The 23,061-nt window shown below is 42.7% G+C and overlaps 5 protein-coding genes and 1 pseudogene across 8 annotated transcripts; 3 read left to right on the top strand and 3 right to left on the bottom strand.

Annotated features, from left to right (window-relative positions):
• The first annotated feature begins 542 nt into the window (after positions 1–542).
• LOC135655139 (heat stress transcription factor B-2b-like) lies at positions 543–1,874 on the top strand. Its single transcript, XM_065175699.1, has 2 exons — positions 543–911; positions 992–1,874. The coding sequence occupies exons 1-2, from the start codon at positions 645–647 to the stop codon at positions 1,607–1,609; spliced, it is 885 nt and encodes a 294-aa protein (XP_065031771.1). The 5' UTR covers positions 543–644; the 3' UTR covers positions 1,610–1,874.
• A 1,034-nt stretch (positions 1,875–2,908) lies between these two features.
• LOC135655142 (ethylene-responsive transcription factor ERF027-like) lies at positions 2,909–3,983 on the top strand. Its single transcript, XM_065175702.1, has one exon. The coding sequence runs from the start codon at positions 3,209–3,211 to the stop codon at positions 3,899–3,901; it is 693 nt and encodes a 230-aa protein (XP_065031774.1). The 5' UTR covers positions 2,909–3,208; the 3' UTR covers positions 3,902–3,983.
• Positions 3,984–10,451: 6,468 nt separating this feature from the next.
• Positions 10,452–13,538, bottom strand: LOC135655143 (bifunctional dTDP-4-dehydrorhamnose 3,5-epimerase/dTDP-4-dehydrorhamnose reductase-like; annotated as a pseudogene).
• Positions 13,539–14,022: 484 nt separating this feature from the next.
• LOC135655148 (probable methyltransferase PMT17) lies at positions 14,023–18,242 on the bottom strand. Of its 4 annotated transcripts, none has more exons than XM_065175708.1 (7): positions 17,954–18,242; positions 17,327–17,389; positions 16,429–17,123; positions 16,125–16,335; positions 15,564–15,861; positions 14,976–15,443; positions 14,023–14,402 (listed from the first exon to the last, which is right to left on the bottom strand). In XM_065175708.1, the coding sequence occupies exons 3-7, from the start codon at positions 17,116–17,118 to the stop codon at positions 14,177–14,179; spliced, it is 1,893 nt and encodes a 630-aa protein (XP_065031780.1). In that variant the 5' UTR covers positions 17,119–17,123; positions 17,327–17,389; positions 17,954–18,242; the 3' UTR covers positions 14,023–14,176. The 4 variants fall into 4 exon arrangements, with proteins under 4 accessions (XP_065031780.1, XP_065031781.1, XP_065031783.1 ...); XM_065175709.1 differs by having other exon boundaries at positions 17,963–18,242; XM_065175711.1 differs by lacking the exon at positions 17,954–18,242 and adding an exon at positions 17,729–17,833.
• A 2,075-nt stretch (positions 18,243–20,317) lies between these two features.
• Positions 20,318–21,701, top strand: LOC135655141 (glucose and ribitol dehydrogenase-like). The gene is made up of 4 exons (XM_065175701.1): positions 20,318–20,525; positions 20,616–20,992; positions 21,074–21,432; positions 21,519–21,701. The coding sequence occupies exons 1-4, from the start codon at positions 20,403–20,405 to the stop codon at positions 21,539–21,541; spliced, it is 882 nt and encodes a 293-aa protein (XP_065031773.1). The 5' UTR covers positions 20,318–20,402; the 3' UTR covers positions 21,542–21,701.
• A 205-nt stretch (positions 21,702–21,906) lies between these two features.
• LOC135655140 (36.4 kDa proline-rich protein-like) lies at positions 21,907–22,751 on the bottom strand. The gene has a single exon (XM_065175700.1). The coding sequence runs from the start codon at positions 22,711–22,713 to the stop codon at positions 22,084–22,086; it is 630 nt and encodes a 209-aa protein (XP_065031772.1). The 5' UTR covers positions 22,714–22,751; the 3' UTR covers positions 21,907–22,083.
• Between the last annotated feature and the right edge of the window lie 310 nt (positions 22,752–23,061).

Below are 23,061 nucleotides of genomic sequence, written 5' to 3'. Positions count from 1 at the left end.
TGCGCCTGGAAGCAACTAGACTGTTTGGATCAAAATCCAGAGCAGAAAACAATGGGACTACAGATCCAACCGTAGGAACCCCCTCGTCCATGTCGGGATCAGCTGCAAGCACTACACGAGGCACCCAAGAAGGAACCGCAGCGCTTCGTTGCGATCCACGACTCCCTACGACGTGTCGAGCTCAGCCTCCGCAATACCGGTGTTTCCTGCCTGGAATAGCGTACCCGAACGGTAGAAAGGGACCAGGAAATCTTCCACGCGTGTTGATTTCCTTTATCTAAACCGAACACACAGCCAACCTTTTCGCTATGGGCCACCTGGACATTCCAATTCGTGCTGCTCAGATGGGTAGCCTTTTAAGTTTCCGCCTCCAAACGCATTTGCTCGCTTTTACTGTATCGGTTGCGGTCAGAACTAAAACTCATCCCTTCTCCAGGGCGCTCGTTGACGGCCACGTGTGTCATTTGCGGTAACCTTCTGGAAACGCAGCTTCTGGTGCTTTCCTTACGTTTCGTCCCTGTCTTCTTCTCTCTTATTCTAATATTTTCGCACCGCCAATCCTGCTTCCTTCCCCCTTCCATTTTGTTATATGCGACACGAAACTTCTAGAATCTTTTGACACCGAGCGGTTTCTTGCGCATCTCATGGGCCACCCGGCAGAAGCACCGTCGGCGGCGGAGGAGTCCGTTCCTCCGCCACCGCCGCACGAGGGACAGCGGGCGATCCCGACGCCGTTCCTGACGAAGACGTACCAGCTGGTGGACGACCCGTACTTCGACGACGTGATCTCGTGGAACGAGGACGGCTCCACGTTCGTCGTCTGGCAGCCGGCCGAGTTCGCTCGCGACGTCCTCCCCAAAAACTTCAAGCACAACAACTTCTCCAGCTTCGTCCGCCAGCTCAACACCTACGTGCGCTCGCCGGCCCTGCAGATGTCTTTTTGGTCGGTGGATTCGTCTTCCATGAGTTCTGTTTCTCTTGGATTTTTCAGGGCTTCCGAAAGATCGCATCGGATCGGTGGGAATTTGCCAACGAGTGCTTCCGCCGCGGCGAGAAGGGGCTCCTCTGCGACATCCACCGCCGGAAATTGTCGCCGACGGCGATCCCTTCGGCCGCCCCTGCGAACCGGGTTATGTCGTCGGAAACTTCGGGAGATGAGCAGGTACGATCCACGACCTCCTCCCCCAGCGGCTTTCAGCCGGAGCCAGCGGCGGTGGTGGCGTGGGCGTCGCCGGGAAGCAGCGGCGGGGCCTCGGAGCTGGCAGAGGAGAACAACCGTCTGCGACGGGAGAACAAACAGCTCTCGCAGGAGCTCGGCCAGATGAAGAGCCTCTGTACCAACATCATGCAGCTAATGGCCAAATACGCCCTATTCCGGAAGAACGGCGCGGCAGCGACGACCGCCGTCAGCGGCGGTGGAGGAGCGTCAGCGGCTCCGCCTCTGGAGGCGGGTGGCAGTTCCGGAGAGCGGGGGAGCACGAGGCTCTTCGGCGTCTCGATCGGGTTCAAGCGGAACCGCGGAGAAGACGGTGGCGTGGCATCGACATCCGCGGCCGTGATGGGGGACGACGGAATGGTTCCGGTGCTGGGCCGTTCGGCGAGCGGATAGCAAGTCCTGGTCACGTGCGAGTCGAAGACGTTGACGACTCGGTCGGATCCGAAGCTGAGTCGCCGCCTTCCCTTAGTTTCTCGTTAGGAGCGGATTAAGCTAAGCATAATGTCAGCTTAAGCGTTTCGCGGGTGTGAAGGCAAGACTAAGAACTTTCGGTCACTCTTGTACGAAACGGTGAATCACAACCATGTGCTGGGTAAGTATAGTACCAGTAATGGGGATGGTTGTACTCTTTCGTGAAACGTTGACCACAGTTGACCAACCCACGGACCACGTAAATTATGTTGCGAGTGCATTCTCGTGGTCTTCTCTAAACCACTCTCTCAAGTTTGCAGGTCAAGATAGATGATATATTGCTTATCAAAATGTACAGATGATCTATTGCAAATCTTGGGCAAGCCTTTGCTTCAGATTTCTCGGTTCATCGAACCTGGCCTGGTCTGATCGGACCAGGTTCCATTTGGTCCCTCGACATGGCCCGAGATCCAAGCACAAGAGTGCTTGCAGTAACGTCTTCTCCTTCCGTCGACTCACTGCACGCACTTACAAGCGCAGGAGTTGACGGCGTGATTGTTGTAGGTGAAAATGGAACATCAGGATCACCCCGAGAGCTGCGTTCTGTCTCCGGTGTTGTCTGTGATCCTCTTCGCATTTCTCTCGAGTGGCTTGGATTCATAGAGTTGCATGACGTTTGCGTTGAAAGCAGGGTTTCTGAGTTAAAGATGAAAAGACGGTATCAGTTTCTGCAAATGCCGTCCGAGAAGAAGGTCACAGATGAGTTTGGACGACTCTTCTCTGCCATCTCCGTGATGTGATGGGCTTCATATATCTCCGTACAAAACGAAGGTTTCACAGATTGAAGCGCCCTGATTAGGTTTTCGTACTTGTATTTGTTGGTGGATGCAGCACATATGATTGTGTCGAATCAAACTCAAACTTCTTCTTCTTCCTTTTGTGAGCATCATCTTTCAATTAATACACTCAGTATGACCTCAATCAAGACATCTCCCTCTAGCCAAAACTTTTTCCTTGAGATGACTAATGGATGAGATTTAGCTTTTGCAGCTTCACTGCTTCAAGCTAAGCAACCAATAATTAAGAGAATAACCTAATCAAATTAAGTTAAAATGTACAATAACCTTATAAAACTAAACAAATAAACAATATTATGGATATATATATATATACATGCTTAATGATAAGATAGTGGCAGGTGATAGTGTTATCCCTACTAAATGTTCTTTGGTGGCAGGTTTGTCTCTGAGGACAGCACCTAATTGCTGGTAGAGCGTCGGAAACAAGGCGTATATACATCCCGAAGCTGACTCTCCTTTCACCATTAACGCTCCCTTACACGCTAACACTTCACCTTCTTTCTTTCCCCAAACACCTTGAGTACTTTGGTCAGATATATTATTCCCCTCTCCCATTTCCGCTTCACTACACACAACAAACAGCTACTGTACAATCTGATCATGTGAACCACCGTAGCTTTCTACCTTTGCTTGTCGCCTACACTGTGCAACCCTGTTTTAGTATTATTGTAGCTGTTCGTTCTTTCTTTGATCCCTTTCTACCTTTCCTCGAAGCAGGTGCATGGCTGACCGAGCTTCGGACATGCACCGCCATCCCCACGTGGGCAGCCGGCCGCCCCCACCCGAGCAGCAGCGGCCGCTTCCGCGTGAGCAGGGAGGCAATGCGGCGCAGCTCGAGGGGCAGCGGAGTGACCCGCGGATGAGGATGGAGCGGTCTGCTCCCCGGAAGCACCCCAGCTACCGCGGCATCCGGTACCGGAGCGGGAAGTGGGTGTCGGAGATCCGCGAGCCGCGCAAGGCCAGCCGCATCTGGCTGGGCACGTACCCCACCGCCGAGATGGCTGCCGTGGCCTACGACGTGGCCGCTTACGCGCTCCGGGGCCGGGACGCCGTGCTGAACTTCCCCGAAGAGATCGCATCTCGTCCCGTGCCGGCCTCGGCCTCCCCCGCCCATATCCGCATGGCGGCGGCCGAGGCAGCCGCTTCGCTGATGCCGAGGACGGGAGCGGGCGACGGCAGTACGGCCGCTTCGCATCATCATCATCATCAGCAGCAGCAGCAGGTCGGAAGCCACAGCGGGTCATCTCCGGGCACGGAGGGGCAATATGTAGATGAGGAGGAGATATTCGACATGCCCCAGTTGTTGGTGAACATGGCGGAGGGGATGCTGATGAGCCCACCAAGGCTGAGCCCGCATGGCTCCGAGGACTCGCCGGAGGCCTCGGAGGGGGAGAGCTTGTGGAGTTATCCTTAGAGATATGGTGCAGGAGCTTAGCAAGCGGTAGAATAAAAGAGACGATCGCAGTACTGTTGTCATCTACATTCATATATATTGCTGTTTCGGGGGAACAATCGAGTGTGTAAGAGCTTTTATTATCGATTCAATATCGTACCAGCTTAGCAAATTTCAATGAGTAATGGTGCAAAGCGTATGTATGAACGCAAGAGCCAAGTTCAATCTGAGATGGAATTCACGTGAACTGTGGGAAAACCACAGCATCATCTCGTCGTTAGAGAAGGGTTGGTAGCGCTGACGGCTGTGTTCTAGGGTTCTCAGGTGGCAACAAACGAGGTGTTTGGAAGGTAACCGGAGGGGGTGACCCTACGCTCCATCAAAGCTCTGCAAAGCCAACCACGGACGTAAAGCTATTTGAGCTCAGCTTGTCTGCCGCAATAAGCGAGGGGGCGCGTCGTTACACCTATTCGTACATTCAAGTGTTCCCCAACCCATCTAAGCTTCCAAAAGACTGCGTCCTGCTATCGGCGGATAAATCTTTTCCGCAAATGGATCCTCCTCGCAACAGACAAGCCTGTGCGTCCCACACAACCCTGACAGTGTTCAACGTAGTCCATCTCTCTCTCTCTCTCTCTATATATATATATATATATATATATATATATATATATGTATATATGTATATATATACATGTATATAAAAAATATATATATATTTAATTAAGTTAGATATTTGAAAAAAATTATTTGGTTTAGATGATTACATGTAGATCAAAATTCTATGAGAGATGTACGTAGAAAGGTTAAGAAAGATCCCTCAAACAATCATTCTTCCTATGTCACATTTGGGGGAAATCAAATGAGATGAGAATGATATGTGGGAAGGGGTTCTTAGGACTCGGATATGATTCCTATTCCAGCTAAAATAGGACAAAGAAGTCGACCACATTTTACCTCATAACCAAAGGCATGCAAGTATGATGCACATGGGATGTGCTTTGACTTGCATGAGCCAATGGGATAAGACACTACCACAAAATGTATATTTCTTATCTCAATTTGAAGTTGTACATCGGAAAGAACAACATTTGGCTGTCAACATTCTAATGGTGTGACCTATGCATGGACAAAAGTGGTCCAATATGAACACCAAAAGGAAGGATATATGTATATCCCATGCCAAAGGATCATTGGAAAATAGTTTGGAAAGTGATAGGCTCTAATTATCATCTATATTAATATGAACATTTTATTTTATAGTCGTATCTCCCACTCTATCTCTTAATCAAAAACATAAAAGATTAATTTAAAGTTTGGTTTGTTCTCAACATTTTTCTCTAAGTAATATGAAAAGTTAAAGAATGATAAACATTTGAATGATAAACATAAAAAGATTCAAACAAAAATCAAATATCATACATAACATCGGAGAAATACATTTCTTATTTATCATAGATACGACGGTCACCAATGTAGCTTTACAATAAATGGCAAGTATCAACTTCGTAATTTTTTTTTATTTTCAATTACTAATATCTCGTCTAATTTGGCCAACTTTTATTATTTTTTGTATCAAATGATAAAAAAAATACCTCTATTTTTTGAAATAAAATAATATTATAAAAAGCACAAATTGAATTGCCTAAAGGGTATGCATACATGCATAAATGATCAATATATCAAACATATAGATATGACAAATCTTGTTGAATATATAAAGGAAAACTAAACTCTCATTCTCCTCTCTTTCTATCCTTTTATAAGGCCATTTAGAAACCGTAATATCTCAACTACGTTCTATATGAGATGCGTTATTTAGTTTTTAAAGATCATGTCTATTTATAGACGAATGAAAATTCTTTCCATCGAGGACATCCCCTAAGGAATCATATTATAATATAGACTTCTTTTTTATTGGTCAATATTTATCATCAAAATCTAATTAATTCTATTATACATCTTATTTAATTATAAAGGATCATATAATCTAACAAACCAATAATAATATATCCCTTATCATAAGAGGTATCACATCTTTTTTTAACCTAAAGCTAAAGTCGACTTAGATTGATCTTTACTCATATTTATTCTTTAGCTCATTCTACTCCAATTTTGATTTATTGAGTTTGACCCAACTTGGTCAATGTCATTATATTATTGTTCCAATGTCATTGTAAGCTGAACTTTGTAGTTCCCCGACTAAGCACCACATATCTCTATCACACACATTAGTTGTTTGCAAAGTAATTTAAAAGTAATTTTCAGATATAAAGGAGTTGATGGATAGATAGAATGGAAAGTTTGACTTGATATTAGACTTTTGATGAAAGATTGGACTTCTGACCTATAACTTAAAGAGTTCATCTTGCAGTTAAAAATTGGACTCTCTTGTTTGAATATAAGAATCTTAAGTTATTTTTATCCCAAATTATTAATTTCAAATCTATTCATCTCTCTCTCTCACTCTCTCTCTCGATATCATGACTCGAACCTCTCAGACGATCGGATTATGTCTCAACACATTTATTCGTTGAAGTTTGAAATTTAAGACGTTGAGATTCTCTCGGTCACACAATAAAATCCTAAGGTCAAGTGGTGACAGCTTCACTTGGTTTTATCTATCTTTCTTCCCAAAGAGAACCAGATAAGATAAGGAAGAAGACAACATGTGGCCATGGCGAAGGAGACGAAACGGAGAGTGGGGCAACCAAGTAATATGGGTGTAATGTAATGTAGAAGGTCCGGACCGGACCTGACATATGTTTGTTTGGACTCGATGATTGGGAGATGATGAAGCATCCATCAATTCTCACCTGCACTACTACTACTACTACTACTACTACTACTACTACTGCGCCCTTCATGATGCAGTCTGCGGGATGGGGCACGCCCTGTGCGGCAGGCGGTGCCCCACCGGAAAGCATGATGGCGGCCTCTCTCACTACCGTCCCAAAGCTCGTGGCCGTCCCCTCGTCCATGACCTCGACGTCTCGGCTTCGACGAAGCATTTTGGCGGAGGAGGAACCCACGGAAGACCTCACATGCAAGGCTAATAAGGCTAAATGAACTCCGTCTCCGCTCGTCTCGGGGACTCGCAGCGGTGTGCCGCTCTCGCTCTCGCTCCCGCTAAACTTTGATGTGCTACGTTAGCTTCGTTCATGGCGTCTCATATTTCGCTTCCGGTAAGAGATCGTAGATTTGTGTCGCAAAATCTTCTTACGATTTTTTTTTTTCATTTTGGATATCAATAGTCTATATATAAAAACAATTTGTTTAGCAACTTTCATTTTTTACATTTTATCTAATATTATTCACGTATTTATCTATTTAATTAGAGAATATTTTATTAAGATACTTGGCTATTGTCGCGTGCCATATTCCATAACTAATGTAATAAGATTTTGATAAGAAGAAAATTAGTATTATTAATGCTTTCTTATCTTTTTTTAAAAAATAAAAAATATTATAGTACTAATAAGGGATGTATTGTCAGCTAATCATCATTTGATATGTCATCGTCACGTGATACCGAGAGAGAAAGAAGAAGACGAAGACTACTCCTAAAGGAGATAATTACAAGCTTCCTTCTTATCATTTATGTCTAGAAATACAATTGCAAAGCTTCTTTATTAAAAAAGGTAATCAAAAGCTTCATTTTTATCATTTATGATAAAAAAGATGATCACAAATTTCCTTCTTATCTTTACGATCAAGTATAAAAACTTATTTTTAACATAGAGAAATAGGGGACTCTTTGGGACTATTCACGTTCGCACTCATACAACTCGGACTACTAACTTGAAATATTTCTCGACCTTAGTTTTCGTACATGTGACACCTAAGAAGCTCGATGTTTTCACCTCAGATGTACCTTAGACAATCCTGTGTATATGGGTCTAGACTACATCAAGCTGATCAAAATATCAATGATATTTTTTATTAACAAATATGGAAAATGAGAAGAAGTGACCAACACATGCAAAAACAATCACAATAAGCTCATGCGGAAAAGAAAAGAAAAGGTTTGTAAATGTGGTGGATAAGGATGAGTGTGGAATAATAAAAGCAATAGGTAGGCCCATATCGTGGAGACTTATTAAGTCAGTGAGCAATAAAGCCTTGGGTTTAATCTCTCTTCTAATTCACGTCCTAAGTCAAGTTTTCCTTCTTTTTAATCTTTTTCTTAGATATAGATAAAATAATAAGATATTTTGATACTTTTCTATCAAACATTCATCGAACATTATATGAAAAAAAGATGTTTTGAGACGTAAACTATCAAACCACATAAAGCCACACATTTATATCGATGCCAACTCAACACTATCCTGTGTTCAATTAGCTGAGTACATAAGTTAGTTCTCTCACCTTAATCACACGAGTCTCACTTGCGATAACTATAACATTCAGTAGACATTTATATGACTGAGTAATAACCAATCATCTCCGGTAATCGTCCTCGTGAAATAAATCCATGCTTAGTTCTAACTATTATTGGAGCTTCATATAAGAAGATTTTACTGCACTCACTTTTTTCTTTTCCAATAATCTAACTAATTTCATCATTAATCATCGAAGAAATATTTATCGAGCATCGCTTTAATATAATTTTTAGGTGTGATAGGTTTTTAGGTGTTACATGCAAGCGAGGCTAACGAAGACTTCACCTACAAATCCTATCTTTTTAGTCTAAGTTCAATTTAAAACCACGTCAAGGGGCTTTTTCCAAATGACACCCCTATATTTGATTTTTATCAAGGGATTTTTTTTTATCAAAATCTCGGTAATACTCTTGAATCAGATTATTTCAAGCCTGATCGATTCATAGGTTGATTGGATCTGATCGAGGTGTCTTAGTCCTAAGTCGATTCGGATTAGATTCATTCGTATCAGATCGAATCAAATTAGGTCAGTTGATTCGGATTAGATTCATTCGTATCAGATCGAATCAAATTAGGTCGGATCCATTACGTTCAAGTTATACTTGGATAATAATCGAGTTACACTCTAGTTAAACTCATTCGTAGAACTTATTAAAAATATATTATTTTTTTAATAAAAATTTCTTATATATTCATCATATAATAAAAAATTAGCATATTTTTTTTGTTAAATATATATTCTAGTAGAATTCTAAAATTTTGATAATTAATTATTCTAAAAATATTTAAAAATAAAAATATTAATCTTAAATAGGTTAGATAATCGAGTTTAACTTATTTCAACTTGAGTGTAACCAAGTCAGAAATGAAGGATTTTATTATTTGTTTTATGATGAATTTAGGATAATTTTATATAAAAATTAATATATTTTTAATATGCATTGTGAATGAGTATAACTCTATTGTAATAATTTTTTGAATAATTTAGGATAATTTTATTTAAAAATTAATATACTTTTTAGGATAACTCAAGTTTTTTTAGTTTTATAATAAATTTAAGATAATTTTACATAGAAAGTGTAACTCGAGCATAATATTTTTTTGAATAATTTAAGATAATTTTATTAAAAATAATATATTTATAGTGCAATTCGAATGTAACAACTAATCTAGATAAATTAGGAGGAAGAGGTGGAGGAGGACGAGGAGGGGAGGGAGGGAGGAGTAGGTGGATGAGAGAAAGCGGAGGAGGAAGCCAAGCGAGAGGGAGAGGAAGTAGCGAAGTAGAAAGAGAAAATGACGATGGAGGTGAAATCGAAAGCGGAAGCCAACGAGAAGAGTGAGGAGGAGGAAGCCAATAAGGAGGAGACGATGATGGGGTGAAAGAAGAAGATAACGGAGGTAGAGTGAGAGGAGGTGAAGTAGAGGTGGAGTTTGGATCATTTAAAAAAAATCAAAGGATAATGTAAGATTCAATTAAATCAAATTGAATAGTTAAGATTTAGTTGAATCTGATTCAATTCTTCTAAAAAAAATTAAGTCAAACCTAATCAAAAGATAATCATCATGATTCATTGAGGGTATTTTGGACAAAACCCTAAAAAAATAAAGCCTCACTAGTAACAAAGCTAAACAAAACTGAAAAAACCTCACTAGTTAACTAAGAAGCACTAAGATTTTAGGCATTTGATGTGATCATAGTCTTTGAAAGTAGGACTATATGTTCTACCAACAAAGTGAATAAAAGAAAACGAAATCAAGTCATGAAGCTAGAAATCTAAGCAAATCATAAGTATCAAGAGAAGTAGAGATATCTTTTCACAAATGCAGTTTCTTTGAAGCATAATTAAGCATGCAAAGTAGTAATGTTTTCAAAGATTAAGAGGTTCATATAAACTGGAGAAGGGATCACCTACTGATGCATCATCATCATCTTAAAGAGATCAACCACACCATCCTTATCATCATCAACCGACCCGATTGGTTTCTCCAAGAGCACATGATTAAAAACAAAATCCGATAGTATCAGTCGTATGATACTATCATGTAAAGATAAAGCATCGACCATTCGTCCATTGATCCACCAAGAGCGCATGATTAAAAAACAAAATCCGATAGTATCAGTCATAAGATACTATCATGTAAAGATAAAGCATCGACCATTCGTCCATTGATCCACCGTACCATAGCCCAAAGTGGTACCAATAATAAGCTCTGGCTGTTTGAAAATTACAGTTATTTTTACTTATCTATCTTTCAAAAATATATAGAAAATAACATGTTTGCCCCTCGGATTTAACTCACATCAACCACTCTGCAACTGCACTACTTTGCGTCTCGAGTCGGCATTTCTTTCGTGTATGCTTCGCAATGAGGATGTTGTACTCCTTTTCGACAACCCAGTGCTGATGCAGTGGAGCCACATGGAAAAGACTACGGATATGGATAGAGGCATCACGTGTTCTGCAAACTCAGTAAGCTAAGGTAGAATGTAAAAGAAATATAAACATTTCTACCACATAAATAGCAATGAACATAAAAGGATAACCTTTTATTGATGCCATCAAAGCACTGAAAAAAGAACTGACACATGCTCAGTGGCTTACCACACTGTAAAAGTTTCGCCACGATTAATAAATCCAATTTCCAACTTGGTCAAAAATGAGTTCAAGAAACTAAGATGACAGGCAAATGCTTACTGCGAAAACAAAGCTCATGGATATTTGAATCCTTGATACTAAGTCAACCATGACTTAAGATTGCACATTGCTTGCAGAGCTCTTGCTAGCAGCTCCTGCGATACAGGAAGCGGCAGCACAACACAAAATTCTCAGCTACAGTTTCCTTGGCATTGGTGGTATTTCATGCCATAGAACAAAGGGCTGGAATCATAATTAACCATCAGTCACACGCTTGTCATTTGATGAATAGATCGAACCGACCAAATTGAAATAACTGCCTTACCGAGACAAAGAAATAGAACTTCAGATAGCAACTTCCTAGGTCATGGATGTCTTCTGATTAGGCTTGAAGACGTACTTGATCGGCAACTCTTTGACCGGCAGTAGCTCTGGAAACTCTTTCTTCAATTTGGCAGGATCCAGTTCATTGTTGCTGCTAGGGGCAACTATCACCTTTGCCTGTTCCTCAAGGTTAAAGTTCTTCCAAGTAAATTTTGGATCAATGTAGTCTCTGTACATCTCAAAGATCTGGTTATGGCTAACAACACCGGGATTGGTGAAGTTCCATATCCCAGTGAGATTCCGCTTTGCCATTTCGATCGGTACAGGCAAAAGTTCATCCAAAATGGTCATGGAGTTTGTTATGCTAACAACCTTCTCATAGCGGGTGATTTTGGTAGTGAAATTGTGAAGGTTGACAGATCAGATGAGACGGGCATCCAAACACGGAGGGTGCACACGTTCTTCAGCAGTTCTTCAACCTATTAAAGTTGCACAATTTTTACGATAATGCACTTCAGAAAACATGATAACCGAGAAAACATGAGTTTAGAAAGTTAACCATCAGATAATGCATACAGTCATTCAACCTGATAGTGAGCTCTTTTAGTGCTCTTTATGTGTGAAACTAACAGGACGCAGATTACTTCTTAAAAAATTAAAATAAATTTTCATTACATTAAATAGCATATATGACACTTACACGTGGTCTCAAACCCGAGTATCACCTGCCAATTGAATATCTCAACAGAGTCAGGAAGGGTATTTAGTGATGATAAGGAATCTAATTCTAAAGGGGAATTTCTGTAATTGCACCTTAGAGGGGCAAAATCCAAACAAGCAAAAACATTCATAATTGCAGGTAGAATTGTGCTTGCTAGTTTGTTCAGGGATACAGATGACAAGCTCTATTTTGCATGTGCAACAGTAAATAAATTGATCATTATGGATAGCAACATGATAAGTCTACATGCAAGCATTAGGAAAGCACATATTATGAACAAGAAGAAAATGCTTCAAATTTCTTTTTATAATACTAATAAAGGTAGATTGCCTTGGTAAGAAATACTAGGTGATTGATCATGTCACCCCCAGCTCATGGAGATAGAAAAACGAAAGAATCACGAATCATTGCAAAGTTTAGATCTAATTGCATAAGGCAGCATAAGAAAATTATGGAAAAGTCTAAAACATTGTTTGATTTATGAGATTTTGCAAGCAACTGAAGTGAAGGACAATGGAATCCGAATCTCAAGTATTCAACAACTCTACATTTCTTTTGTCCTCTGTATATTATGGTAATCGACATGATGCCTTCTGTGTCGCTTGGTAAAGTCATCTATCAGAGTAAAGAGGGAGCTACGAATGTAGCAAAATCGTCTACTTAAGAGATCGTCTCGCTTGATCAGATCTCCAACACCACCTCAATGCATCCCTCCCAAACTAGACTCTTTCAGTGACTCTCAAGGATCATGAATCCATTGTGCAAGAATGGAGAATCTAGAGAACTATATTGTCCTAGAAGATCAAGAAGCGCGAGACCAGCCTCCTTGAAACTACATAGCGACATATTTTTTACTTTTGTTAACCGTTTACAGAACAAGAATCTCGTCGATGAGTTCTATCGACAAACATTACTCATCCACCTACGGATTGCCCTGCCGCAACTCGTGAATTATCGATGTCTACCATGAATTGGTTCTTGATTCAAGATTTCGACCGGTCTTCACCGACAGGGTGGAGACACATGCTTACAAGAGAATGATGAGGGCATCACATACCATGGCCTTAGTCTTCGAGCAGAAGGACCCGACCAAGTTGGGCGTGTCCTCCTCCTTGAAGCCCGCGCCGGAGCCGAGGGTGTGAGCGCCGTCGTATTCGAAGATGCAACCGGTGGCGCAGTTGACGAGGAGGAGGCCGCGCTCGCGGCAGACGTCGCCGAGGGAGAGGGTGCCAACGACGTTGGCGCGGATGGTCATGGCACCAGTCGACGTTGGGGCGGCCGGTGACTCCGGCCGCGTTGAAGACGTGGGTGAGGGGGGCGGCGGCATGTCGGCCTCGAGGTGGGCGCCGTTCTCGAAGCGACCAGAACCAAAGGCGAACGTGATGCCGCGGTCCTTGCAGATTCGGCCCAGCGGGCCGCCGATGAGGAACTTCAGGCCGGCAGAGTTTCGGCCGTTCGTCGCGGAGCCGTTCGACCGCAAACCCAACCCATCGATCACCGCCCACTCGTGGAAATCGGGATCGGAAGATGGAACGAAACGAAACTTAGACAGGAGAAAAAGAAATAGCGGGGTGGACATAGTGAGCAGGTGTAGCAGCTCTCCGCCTGGTATTACCCACGGGACTACCTGCCTTGTGAATGGCATATAAGCTAGCCCTAATGGTGGGTCCAACTCTGGGTGTCGGTGGGTCATCCTATTTGTCTGAGGACAGAATCGACGATCTAGTGTCTTCGCCAGGCACAAAACAGGGTAGAACGTTCGTCCAACCAATCGTTGGTCGAGTGGCTCCCACAGATATCGTATGTGATTCCTGCGATTGACTATCGCTGGAAGGGTCATTTCCCTGTTTGGTGTCTCGACCAAAAAAGAACGACAAATAAAAGCACCCCCTAAGATTTATCTCATAACATGCCAACAAATTAAGGGATATATTAATCTATTTCCCACTTTCGAAAATGATGATGCAACATCAGAGAACAACACAGCAAGTTTTGTGATTCTTTTGGCACATTAGCAGCCATCTCACAGCCCCATTGGGATCACAGTTTGTCAAAGAATCAGATGAACAAAAGTGAGAAGGAGAACAAGAGAAACTGCAAGTATAGAACAAAAGCCAGATACAATTGGATAGTACACAGTGGTTGGGTAGAGAGACCTGCATGAAATCCAATCCCCTATCTAAAGTAGGCAAATTAGTTCACATATTATGACAAAAAAATATATCAATTATTGCTTCTTGGAGGGCTCAGCAGTCCAGTAAGTCTTGACAGCTACAAGGATCTTCTCAGGGTTGAAAGGTCCACTTTCATGATCCATGATCTGACTCTTCCATCTCAGTCCATCTGTTAGCGCCTTAACTTTAGTAAGGACATCGACGACATCGCGTATTATCACCGTTCCTTCTGGTCTCAGTATCCGATCCATCTCCAAGAGGATGTATGTTATGTCACACCTGCAAAAACTTCCAAATATGTTAGAATTTAAGCAAATAAATATGGTTAAGACTCGAGAGAACAGGGATTCGGTGCTCATTGCTCTAAACGCAGATATGTGGAAATGCTGTATGATAGTAGATACAGTAAGTCTGCAAACAATGACCAGAAACCACAAATGGGCAGTTGCTCCAATTGAGGAAGTGACGATAATTCAAATAGGACTCAAGATTCATTAGCTTCGACCAGAAATGTAGTGAAGTCTGGTATCTCGCGAAACCATATGAAGTTACAACAGGGAGATATAACGGAAATAATATATGATCAATTAGTTGTTGGTGTTCACATGTTAGAGATTTTGTTAGTTCCAGACCAAATAAATTCATTTTTCATTGATGATTCATGTTTCTCTTAGCCAGGGAAGGAAAATTAATTTAGTGCGAACATGACAAGATGTGAGTCTAATAATGAACAGGGAAATCCAGCGATTCTGTACTATATATCAGCAAGATTTGGTCTCAGGGAGTTGTCGAACATAATTACCTGTCCATATCAATAAGGAGTTAAAGGAAGATTGTAAAAGGAACCTTTACCTGTCCTGATAAATGCTGAAAAGGCCACTAGCATGGATGAGATCATAAGTTCTAGGATAAGTTGAGAAAGCTTCACACCAGTCCTGATACGCTCCAATAAATCCTCTCTCATGGATCACACCAAGGGTGTCTTGGTCTGAATTTGCAGGGACAACATTCATCACCCACACAGGATACTTCATCATAGCTGCTGCAAATCCACCCAAGTATGCATTCATGTCCATCACATTTCGGTATCGTCCTTGAGACAAAGGTGGAATAATTCTCTTGTAGTTTGCTATCCGTTCCTTCCACATTGTATTGTCATCTTTGTATGTCTTAGTAGTCAACCCAGGTACCGATCCGCTGCTTATTCTTGGTGGAACAGCAAATGCCCTCTCAGGCCATTTCTTGAGTTCACCACCTGCAACTTCATCCTGACTGCTCACTTCTGGTAATGGGGTTATACAGGTCTTCATTTTTTTGTACCTGAAAAATACCACGAGTAGTTCAAGGACATGAAGTTATAGTTGTTTGAAAAAGATGAAGTTTTCGATCCATTTATGAAGTATTTGAGGTTTCTTTGGTAATTTACAAGTATGGTCATACCAGGCAGCATCAGCATTGTCATTCTTGCAAATGTGAGGTGTCTTGTAGATCCTTCGACTTTCAATGCATTCTACATGGTTGATGGGCTTCTGCCAAATTGCTAGATCGTCCTTCTCGATTAATTTCTTCCAACATAGACGCTTAGCAACTTCCTCTATTGAATCTTGCTCTTTTTTCAGATCTTCCTGAGTTCTTTCCCAACCTCGATAGTGCTTCTTCCAGTGAATTGGAGGACCAGACAGAATCCAATAACCTCCTGGTCTTAGAACTCGATCAACTTCAATTAGATACAACCCATCTGGTACAAAAATACCCATGGACATGTCAAAAAAATTTCTCACCGACTCATGCTAAAGTTGCAAAGCAGAAAGCTATCAGTAAGTACTCTGTAGAGATTAGACCATAAAACTAAATATTGCATTGGTTCAATTTTTCTTCTTTAGAAGATAAAGGAAACAAATAACTGAAGCAGTTGAAAGTTGCGAATCCATAAATATCGATTTGTTAGGAGTAAGACATTAGCACATATAGAAGTAAGAGTTTGGTAATAAGATAAATTACCATAAGCTTGCCAAGGAATCAGACAACGAGAACAATGAGCCATGTCAAAAGCTCTAGCTGGATATGGCAACCGCTGTGTTGCCATCACTCCAATCATGGCTGGAACTCCTCGCTCCAAAGCAAACTGCACCTGAGCCTCGTGTGTGTCTCTCGGTGCGAACGACATAGTTACAATATCCCTCTTCAGCAGATAAGCACCCCAACTGGCAACCTACAATACGCAAACAAAATTACACATCTCAGAAATTAGATTGCTTCAAATGCAAAAATATCCAAACCTCAATTGAGATGATGAATGGCTTACTCCACAGCCTGTGTCGATCGCAGTCCTGATGTTACCATCGGTTAATGAAATCAGATCATTTATATCATCAATATAAGCATCAGCACCTCGTGGGAACATCGTCCCACCGCCAGGGAATCTGAACCGGTTGCCTTCTACCTGGATCCAGTTCTGGACAGCCTTCTCAATGCTGAGTTCCCTATGAGGAATGTTATCGAACCAAGCATAGTCCCTGCTTTGAGGCCACTTAAAAGGTGTTTTATACTTCGGTGGGGCGGGAATTAGGCACCGTATGGAGTCATCTTTTTCGGGACAGTGTCGCTCTCGGTACACCAGCATTGCTCTCGCGAACCTCCTCCCCCTGGCGCGATCTTGGCAAGGTGTGTACTCGCTAAAATTAAGATCACAAGGTGGGAATTTCTCGATCACCATGGACCTTTCATCCACGCTCTGCTGGTGGTGAGCATCGAAATCGAGAGTTGCATCTGATGGCAAGGATGCTGAGGCATTGGATTTCGGGAGAACAGATTCACATCCAACATTAGTGGTGAGACCGGAGTCGGCAGTGAGTGATGGGGTAGTCTTGTTCTGCCAAGCCCCGAGGATGTAAAACAGAACGCAGAGGCCAATTACAGCTAAGAGATGCGTTAACCGCCATCTCTTCAAATCTAACTGATGGATCTTGGGAGATCCAACATTGTCTTTGGCCATTAGACCTGCATATTTTACACGTAGAGCCTTCAGACTTCAAACAAGCAAAGGCTAAATCTTAAGATCAATGCACCAACTGGAGCAGAGAGGGAAAAAGACAAAGCCTGAGAACCATCAATAGCATAGTAGGTAGCTTCATTCAGAAACGAAACATAGATAGTGGTGATGAAGCAGAAGAAAAATTAGCCATACATTCAAGAACACATACCAGCACAAACTTGTCAGCGGCTTCTCTTCTTTGTAGTTTGTTCTTGGGGCAGTCTTAGCGATCCTGCGAAGAGGCAAGCGGGAGCTAAATAAGTCATGCCAAAATACCAGGCTCGAAGACAGGCCAATAATACTGAAGTAAAGCGGGTGCATACAATTATTGATGAAAACATGAAGAAAATAATCTGCGCAAAAGAAGGTTCTGAGAAGAAATCCATCAAGAGCCTGAGCCTGACACAAATAAACTACAGGACAAAAGATGCATGAAGGTGACATCTTGGTGAAAAGAAAACAAATGGATCTGAAGAGCACCAAGCTCACAAATGCATCATCACCAAGCGAAGAACACCAGTAAAATCTGAAATGAGAAAACAAATAAACCCAGCAAGCACAGACATCGAACCAAAAAGCAGTGGAATCCAAAGCAAAAGCAGCCTGAGGCTTTCCACAATGGAAATGGAGCAACAGCAGCAGCAGGAAAGAGAAGAGGGGACAAACACACAACACAGCAAGAATCAACTGGAAAAATCACATGTATTTCTAAACACATTAAACTGTTGATTGAAAAGCTCTTAAACCAACTACTCCAACCGTGAACTATAGCAGATCACATCAAGTACAAGCCTACCTTTCTTACCTCCTCAAGAGGCCTACTGTGGGAGAAGGGGAGGAGAAACATGAGACATCCCCTCACAACTTACTGAGTTGGTGTGGCAATGAAAAAGGTATAAGATAAAGGACTCAAGACTACCCAAAAGAAATAAAAGGAAAATTAAGGACAGGAGCAGAGGGACAGGAGTCCTCCTCACATGGGCTCACCCATTAAAAAACGACACAAGGGTACCTCTAAGCCTCCTATTCCCTTTTACTCCCCCCCTCTGCTCATGGCAGGGAACAGAAATGACACAATTCAGTCCACATGAAGTGACTCAGATTCTGCTTCCAAGAAGAGTTGAGTTGATAATGTAGTGATTAACTGGGAAGAGGGTAGCTGGGAGCTGCCTTCCACTCATCCTTGTGGCAATCTGGTTTCTTCTCTTCTTGGCCCACCAAGAAGGCATGGAATATGACATCTCTGTGGGTCATGGGAGGAAGAAATGAAAGAAGTAGTGTTATGAGATTAAAACTTTGTCAAATACAAATAGTGCATTTCAAGGGTCAATGACAAACTAACATTAGATTGTAATCTACAAAAAAAGCTTATTATCTATTATCTGCATCATAGTTATAGAACTCATGCATAGCATGAGCAGGTAGCTGGTGTGACTCACACAAGTGGTCCATAAGTTCTTCCCTTGTGAATTCAATAATGCAGAACACTCATCCATGCCCTATTAGATGCTCACAAAGATGATGACTTTTGAAAGCAACTTAGGTGTCAGATTGGTCAAGGGAAAAGACTGCCTTTTTCCAAAGAAAAGGCAGATGCCACTGTCCCACAATTTTCTTATTGGATGGCCTTATATTTCCAAGTTTCATTTATCTTTCAGGCTATTAGTTGTTATTATTATTTCATATGATTATTCCTATGTGATCTGATGATAGTCTCAGCCAATTTATGAGTATATCTAAAACCACTATTTTGATCAAGCTATATAGAGTTGAACACAGTAGGCCATCATGATGACCACTAAATCCAAGTTCAAGTGGTAAAGTAGATTGGTTTGACCCAACCAATCCCATAACATGAACAATTAAACTTTGTTTGACTAGTGATCAGATTGGAGATGGATTGATCTAAAGGGTTCAGGTAGGACTTGGCATGCTTGTATGAGAAGTGTCACCCACTACTATTCTTTAAATATTAATTGGTGAAACAGTCCTATTTTTTATGTACAATTAAGAGGGCTAAATTTGGATTAATGATGGATCAAGAAGGAAAATGGTTATATTATGGTGAAAAAGAGGCATTAATCCTGTCTCTTAATGTACAATTGATGGAGTTAAGTACTCCCCAAATTTGAATATGAGCTAAGGGTAGAAATAGTTCTTCCATGTTAGAGTTGTCTGGTAGGAGTGCTTTCGGCAGAGAGATACAATAGTTTTTAGACTTTATTTTGATGCATAATAAAAGTAGATATTTGATTGTGATGTAGAAAAAAAGTATATAATTAAATAAAATGTTTTTTTTTATTTCTTCTTGAATGACTATATTTCAGGCTAAATTTGTATTTCCCTAAATATCTATATTTGTTATATATTTGTGGCTGTGAAATCACTTAAATGGTCCACTCGCTTGGCCAAATCATCATTTATCACAAGATAAAGTATTTGATGTCAGCATTCAATATCATATCTTTATCCATATCTATTATTAATGTCAGATCGAGGTTGATCATTTATAGGTCAATTTTATGCCATTTATGGGTGACCAATAAGATTTGGGCATCCTTTTAAGTTTATATTGGACTTGGATTCATGTAGGCAATAAACTTCTTTTAGCCTTTGAGACTCTATTTGCATCCAATTAGATTTGAATCCTACATGCTATGGGATTTGGATTGTGTTCCAAATATAGCTAAACTATGCAATGCCATTCATTTTGGATTTGTATTGTGGTACTCTTTTGTCACAGAAATATTTATATTATGAAACTATATATAAATTATATGCAAAATAAATTTAGGTTGTGCATGTGATTTATGTTATATATAAATCATATAGCAAGGCAGTTTATTTTGATTATGTCTAATGACACTAAACATAGCAAATATTTTAGATTAATTTGGTCAGAATTCAATTGATTTGATCGGCATAAGTCAACATTCTGCTCGTTTTGACTTGACTTGCACTCGACGTTGATCCATATCCGCCATCCCACGACCTCATTCCAGCCATGCCCGACACGTGCGTCACATGCGCCATGAGAAGACCGCCACGTAGACCAAACTTCACGCCACGTACGCGCCATACGCGGCAATCGTCCCGTCTCCCTCCGTCGCCTTATAACCCACTTCACGTCGCCCTCGCGGAATTCTCAGGTCATCTTCTCTCCTGTGTTGTGAGCTCTCATAGCCGGGGCTCCCGTCGCCTCTTCTGCACGCTGTCCTCGTGGGCTTCTTGCTTCTTCTACGACCATGGCCTCAGGAGGTCAGCACTTCCCTCCTCAGACCCAAGAGCGCCAACCCGGCAAGGAGCATATCATGGAACCCACGCCTCAGCCCATCAGTGACGAATATAAGCCCGCAAACAAGCTTCAGGCTCTCTCTCTCTCTCTCTTGTGCCTCTGTTTTAAATCGGTCTAATCAAGACTGGCTCTGATGGGTTCATCGGTGTAATCTCATGTGCAGGGGAAGGTAGCGCTTGTCACCGGAGGAGACTCTGGCATCGGGCGGGCGGTGTGCTACTGCTTCGCACAGGAGGGCGCGACCGTGGCGTTCACATATGTCAAGTCTCAGGAATTCAAAGATGCAAATGACACCCTCCAGATGCTGAGGCAGATCAAGAAGCACGACGCCAAGGATCCCATTGCGATCCCAGCCGACCTCGGGTACGAGGAGAACTGCAGGAAGGTCGTCGAGGAAGTGGTCAACGCGTATGGGCGTATCGACATCTTGGTCAACAATGCGGCCGAGCAGTACGAGCGGTCCTGCATCACTGACATCACCGAGGAGCAGCTCGAGAGGGTCTTCAGGACGAACATCTTCTCTTATATGCACGTTTCCAAGTAAGAGACTTGCCTTAGAAACGATGGCTTCATTCTCTCCCACTCCTATTTGCTAATCGACAGTTTGATCTTTTGACGAAGGTTTGTGGTGAAGCAAATGAAGGCAGGTGGCTGCATCATCAACACGACGTCCGTCAACGCCTACAAGGGCCATAAAACGCTGCTGGACTACACGTCGACGAAGGGGGCGATCGTCGCCTTCACCAGGGCGCTGGCGCTGCAACTGGCGGACAAGGGGATTCGTGTGAACGGAGTGGCACCGGGGCCGGTGTGGACGCCGCTGATACCGGCTTCCTTCCCGGAGGAGGCGGTGGCCAACTTTGGGAAGGAGGTGCCGATGGGCAGAGCCGGGCAACCCTACGAGATTGCGCCGACCTACGTCTTCCTTGCATCGACGCCAGACTCATCTTACATTACTGGGCAAGTCATCCATCCTAACGGTACGTACATTCTTCCCTCGCCATCGATCTCACTCTTTGAGCTCGATTACTTGGTGGTTCTTTGACGTCTCTGTTGATGCATGCAGGCGGCACTATAGTGAATGGCTGAAGCAATGATCTGAGACCTCAGCAGTAGTTCCTATTAATGGTCTTCGTTTTCTGGTCTTCGATGTGAATGTTACAGTATAATGCGGGCTTGTTAGTTGCCATATAAGTGTATGTCAAGCTAATATATACGTGTATAAAATGGATACTCTGTTTTGTGTATTCGGACATGTGTATGTTCCAAAACAGTGCATATGTCTCAGTAAATGAGAGATCACTCGTCAAAAGGAGCAAGAAAGCGTCACAACACGTGTAGTCAAATGAGATCCCAAATCCAGTTCTTGAAAGCATCTAAACCTCCAACGATAGATTGCTGGTTAATCTGTACTAATAGGATAATGTTTGAGACCACGTAAAACTAATGAGAAGTCAACAAGATAAGACCTCAATGCGGGAAAATATATGAGAGATTAATTACATTCACCACGCCGCATGATCAAAGCGAAGACGCAAGAAATCTAATCCGAACCCCTAAAATCTAAGCAATGTTGCCATCAGTCCCAAATCCTAGCAGCAGAATCCTAAGCACCAACTTCCATCGCAGATCTAGCTAAGAGGGCAGAGGTACCCGGGAGCTGGATCCTTGCCACAGGTGATGAGCACCTGCAGCGCCAAGGGGATGTAGATATCGAGGTCGAGCAGCCTCAGTTTGATGGCGGTGCAAAGACACGTCGCCGCCTCCAGCTCCAGCAGGCCCTGCAACACAGGGCAGCACACGTTCTCCGCCGGCTTGCCGAGGCCGACGTGCACCAGCCCCCCCAGCACGTCGAGACACAGGCCCAGCTTCAGAATATCCAGCGAGCACGTGGCCGGCGGCGAGGTTCCCGGAGGAGCACCGCCGCCTTCGGCTGGCGGCCCGACCACGGGAGGGTTGGTGTAGGGTGGCAGGTGCTTCGGTGGTCTCTTGGAGGAGGGTGGGCGAGGGAACGTCGGGTGAGTACAGGTGCCGCAGGCCGATGCGGTCGAACCGAGGACGGCGGCGACGAAGAGGAATGGTATCAGAGCTTTGGTGGCCATTGGAACTGTGAATGGAGCCGAAGGACGACTGGTGGATTTGTAGTGAGCTGAGACCAGTCTCGTGAAGGAGCTTTCGAGTATTCTTTGGCGAGTTCCCGGAAATAAACCTGTTGCATTGCTGCAAAGCGAACCCGATGGATGGCATTGGGAGACGTGCATGTCAGAAGAAGGTGATTCTGATCGATCCGTGAGTATGCTCTCCGGATGAGTTGCTGTGTCTCTCTCTCTCTCTCTTCTCTGTGTCTGTGTGACAGATGCCTGAATCATGTATACATGAAGAGGAGTTCTCGTCAAGAGCTTTGGTTGAAAGCCCTTCTTGACCACATAGCTAACCCTCGTCCATGAGGCTTTGATGCTTCTTGATTTGAGTGTTTGCAGATGCAGCCAAGACCATTAATCTGAAGGAATCCATGCTGGTGGTAATCCATGGGAGTGCTGTCTTTTATTCCCAGATTCACTGTAAAATGCGTGCTGGTGCAGTTATCGAAGGAAACACGTGAACTCCTT

The sequence above is a fragment of the Musa acuminata genome, unplaced genomic scaffold, assembly GCF_036884655.1.
Source record: "Musa acuminata AAA Group cultivar baxijiao unplaced genomic scaffold, Cavendish_Baxijiao_AAA HiC_scaffold_95, whole genome shotgun sequence".
Classification (NCBI taxonomy): domain Eukaryota; kingdom Viridiplantae; phylum Streptophyta; class Magnoliopsida; order Zingiberales; family Musaceae; genus Musa; species Musa acuminata.
The sequence above is the reverse complement of the archived record's forward strand: the minus strand, read 5'-3'. Positions and strand labels throughout refer to the sequence as shown.

What these genes read in the sequence shown, in the direction of transcription:
- LOC135655148 (XM_065175708.1), bottom strand. Translation starts at nt 17,118, where the DNA reads ATGGCCAAAGACAATGTTGGATCTCCCAAGATCCATCAGTTAGATTTG. An exon ending in GACAATGCTGATGCTGCCTG is followed by an intron (nt 15,444 to 15,563) that starts GTATGACCATAC and finishes GGTATTTTTCAG; the next exon opens with GTACAAAAAAATGAAGACCT. An exon ending in TTCAGCATTTATCAGGACAG is followed by an intron (nt 14,403 to 14,975) that starts GTAAAGGTTCCT and finishes AAGTTTTTGCAG; the next exon opens with GTGTGACATAACATACATCC.
- LOC135655141 (XM_065175701.1), top strand. Translation starts at nt 20,403, where the DNA reads ATGGCCTCAGGAGGTCAGCACTTCCCTCCTCAGACCCAAGAGCGCCAA. An exon ending in AGCCCGCAAACAAGCTTCAG is followed by an intron (nt 20,526 to 20,615) that starts GCTCTCTCTCTC and finishes TCTCATGTGCAG; the next exon opens with GGGAAGGTAGCGCTTGTCAC. An exon ending in TCTTATATGCACGTTTCCAA is followed by an intron (nt 20,993 to 21,073) that starts GTAAGAGACTTG and finishes CTTTTGACGAAG; the next exon opens with GTTTGTGGTGAAGCAAATGA.
- LOC135655140 (XM_065175700.1), bottom strand. Translation starts at nt 22,713, where the DNA reads ATGCACGTCTCCCAATGCCATCCATCGGGTTCGCTTTGCAGCAATGCA.
- LOC135655142 (XM_065175702.1), top strand. Translation starts at nt 3,209, where the DNA reads ATGGCTGACCGAGCTTCGGACATGCACCGCCATCCCCACGTGGGCAGC.
- LOC135655139 (XM_065175699.1), top strand. Translation starts at nt 645, where the DNA reads ATGGGCCACCCGGCAGAAGCACCGTCGGCGGCGGAGGAGTCCGTTCCT. An exon ending in TCCGCCAGCTCAACACCTAC is followed by an intron (nt 912 to 991) that starts GTGCGCTCGCCG and finishes TGGATTTTTCAG; the next exon opens with GGCTTCCGAAAGATCGCATC.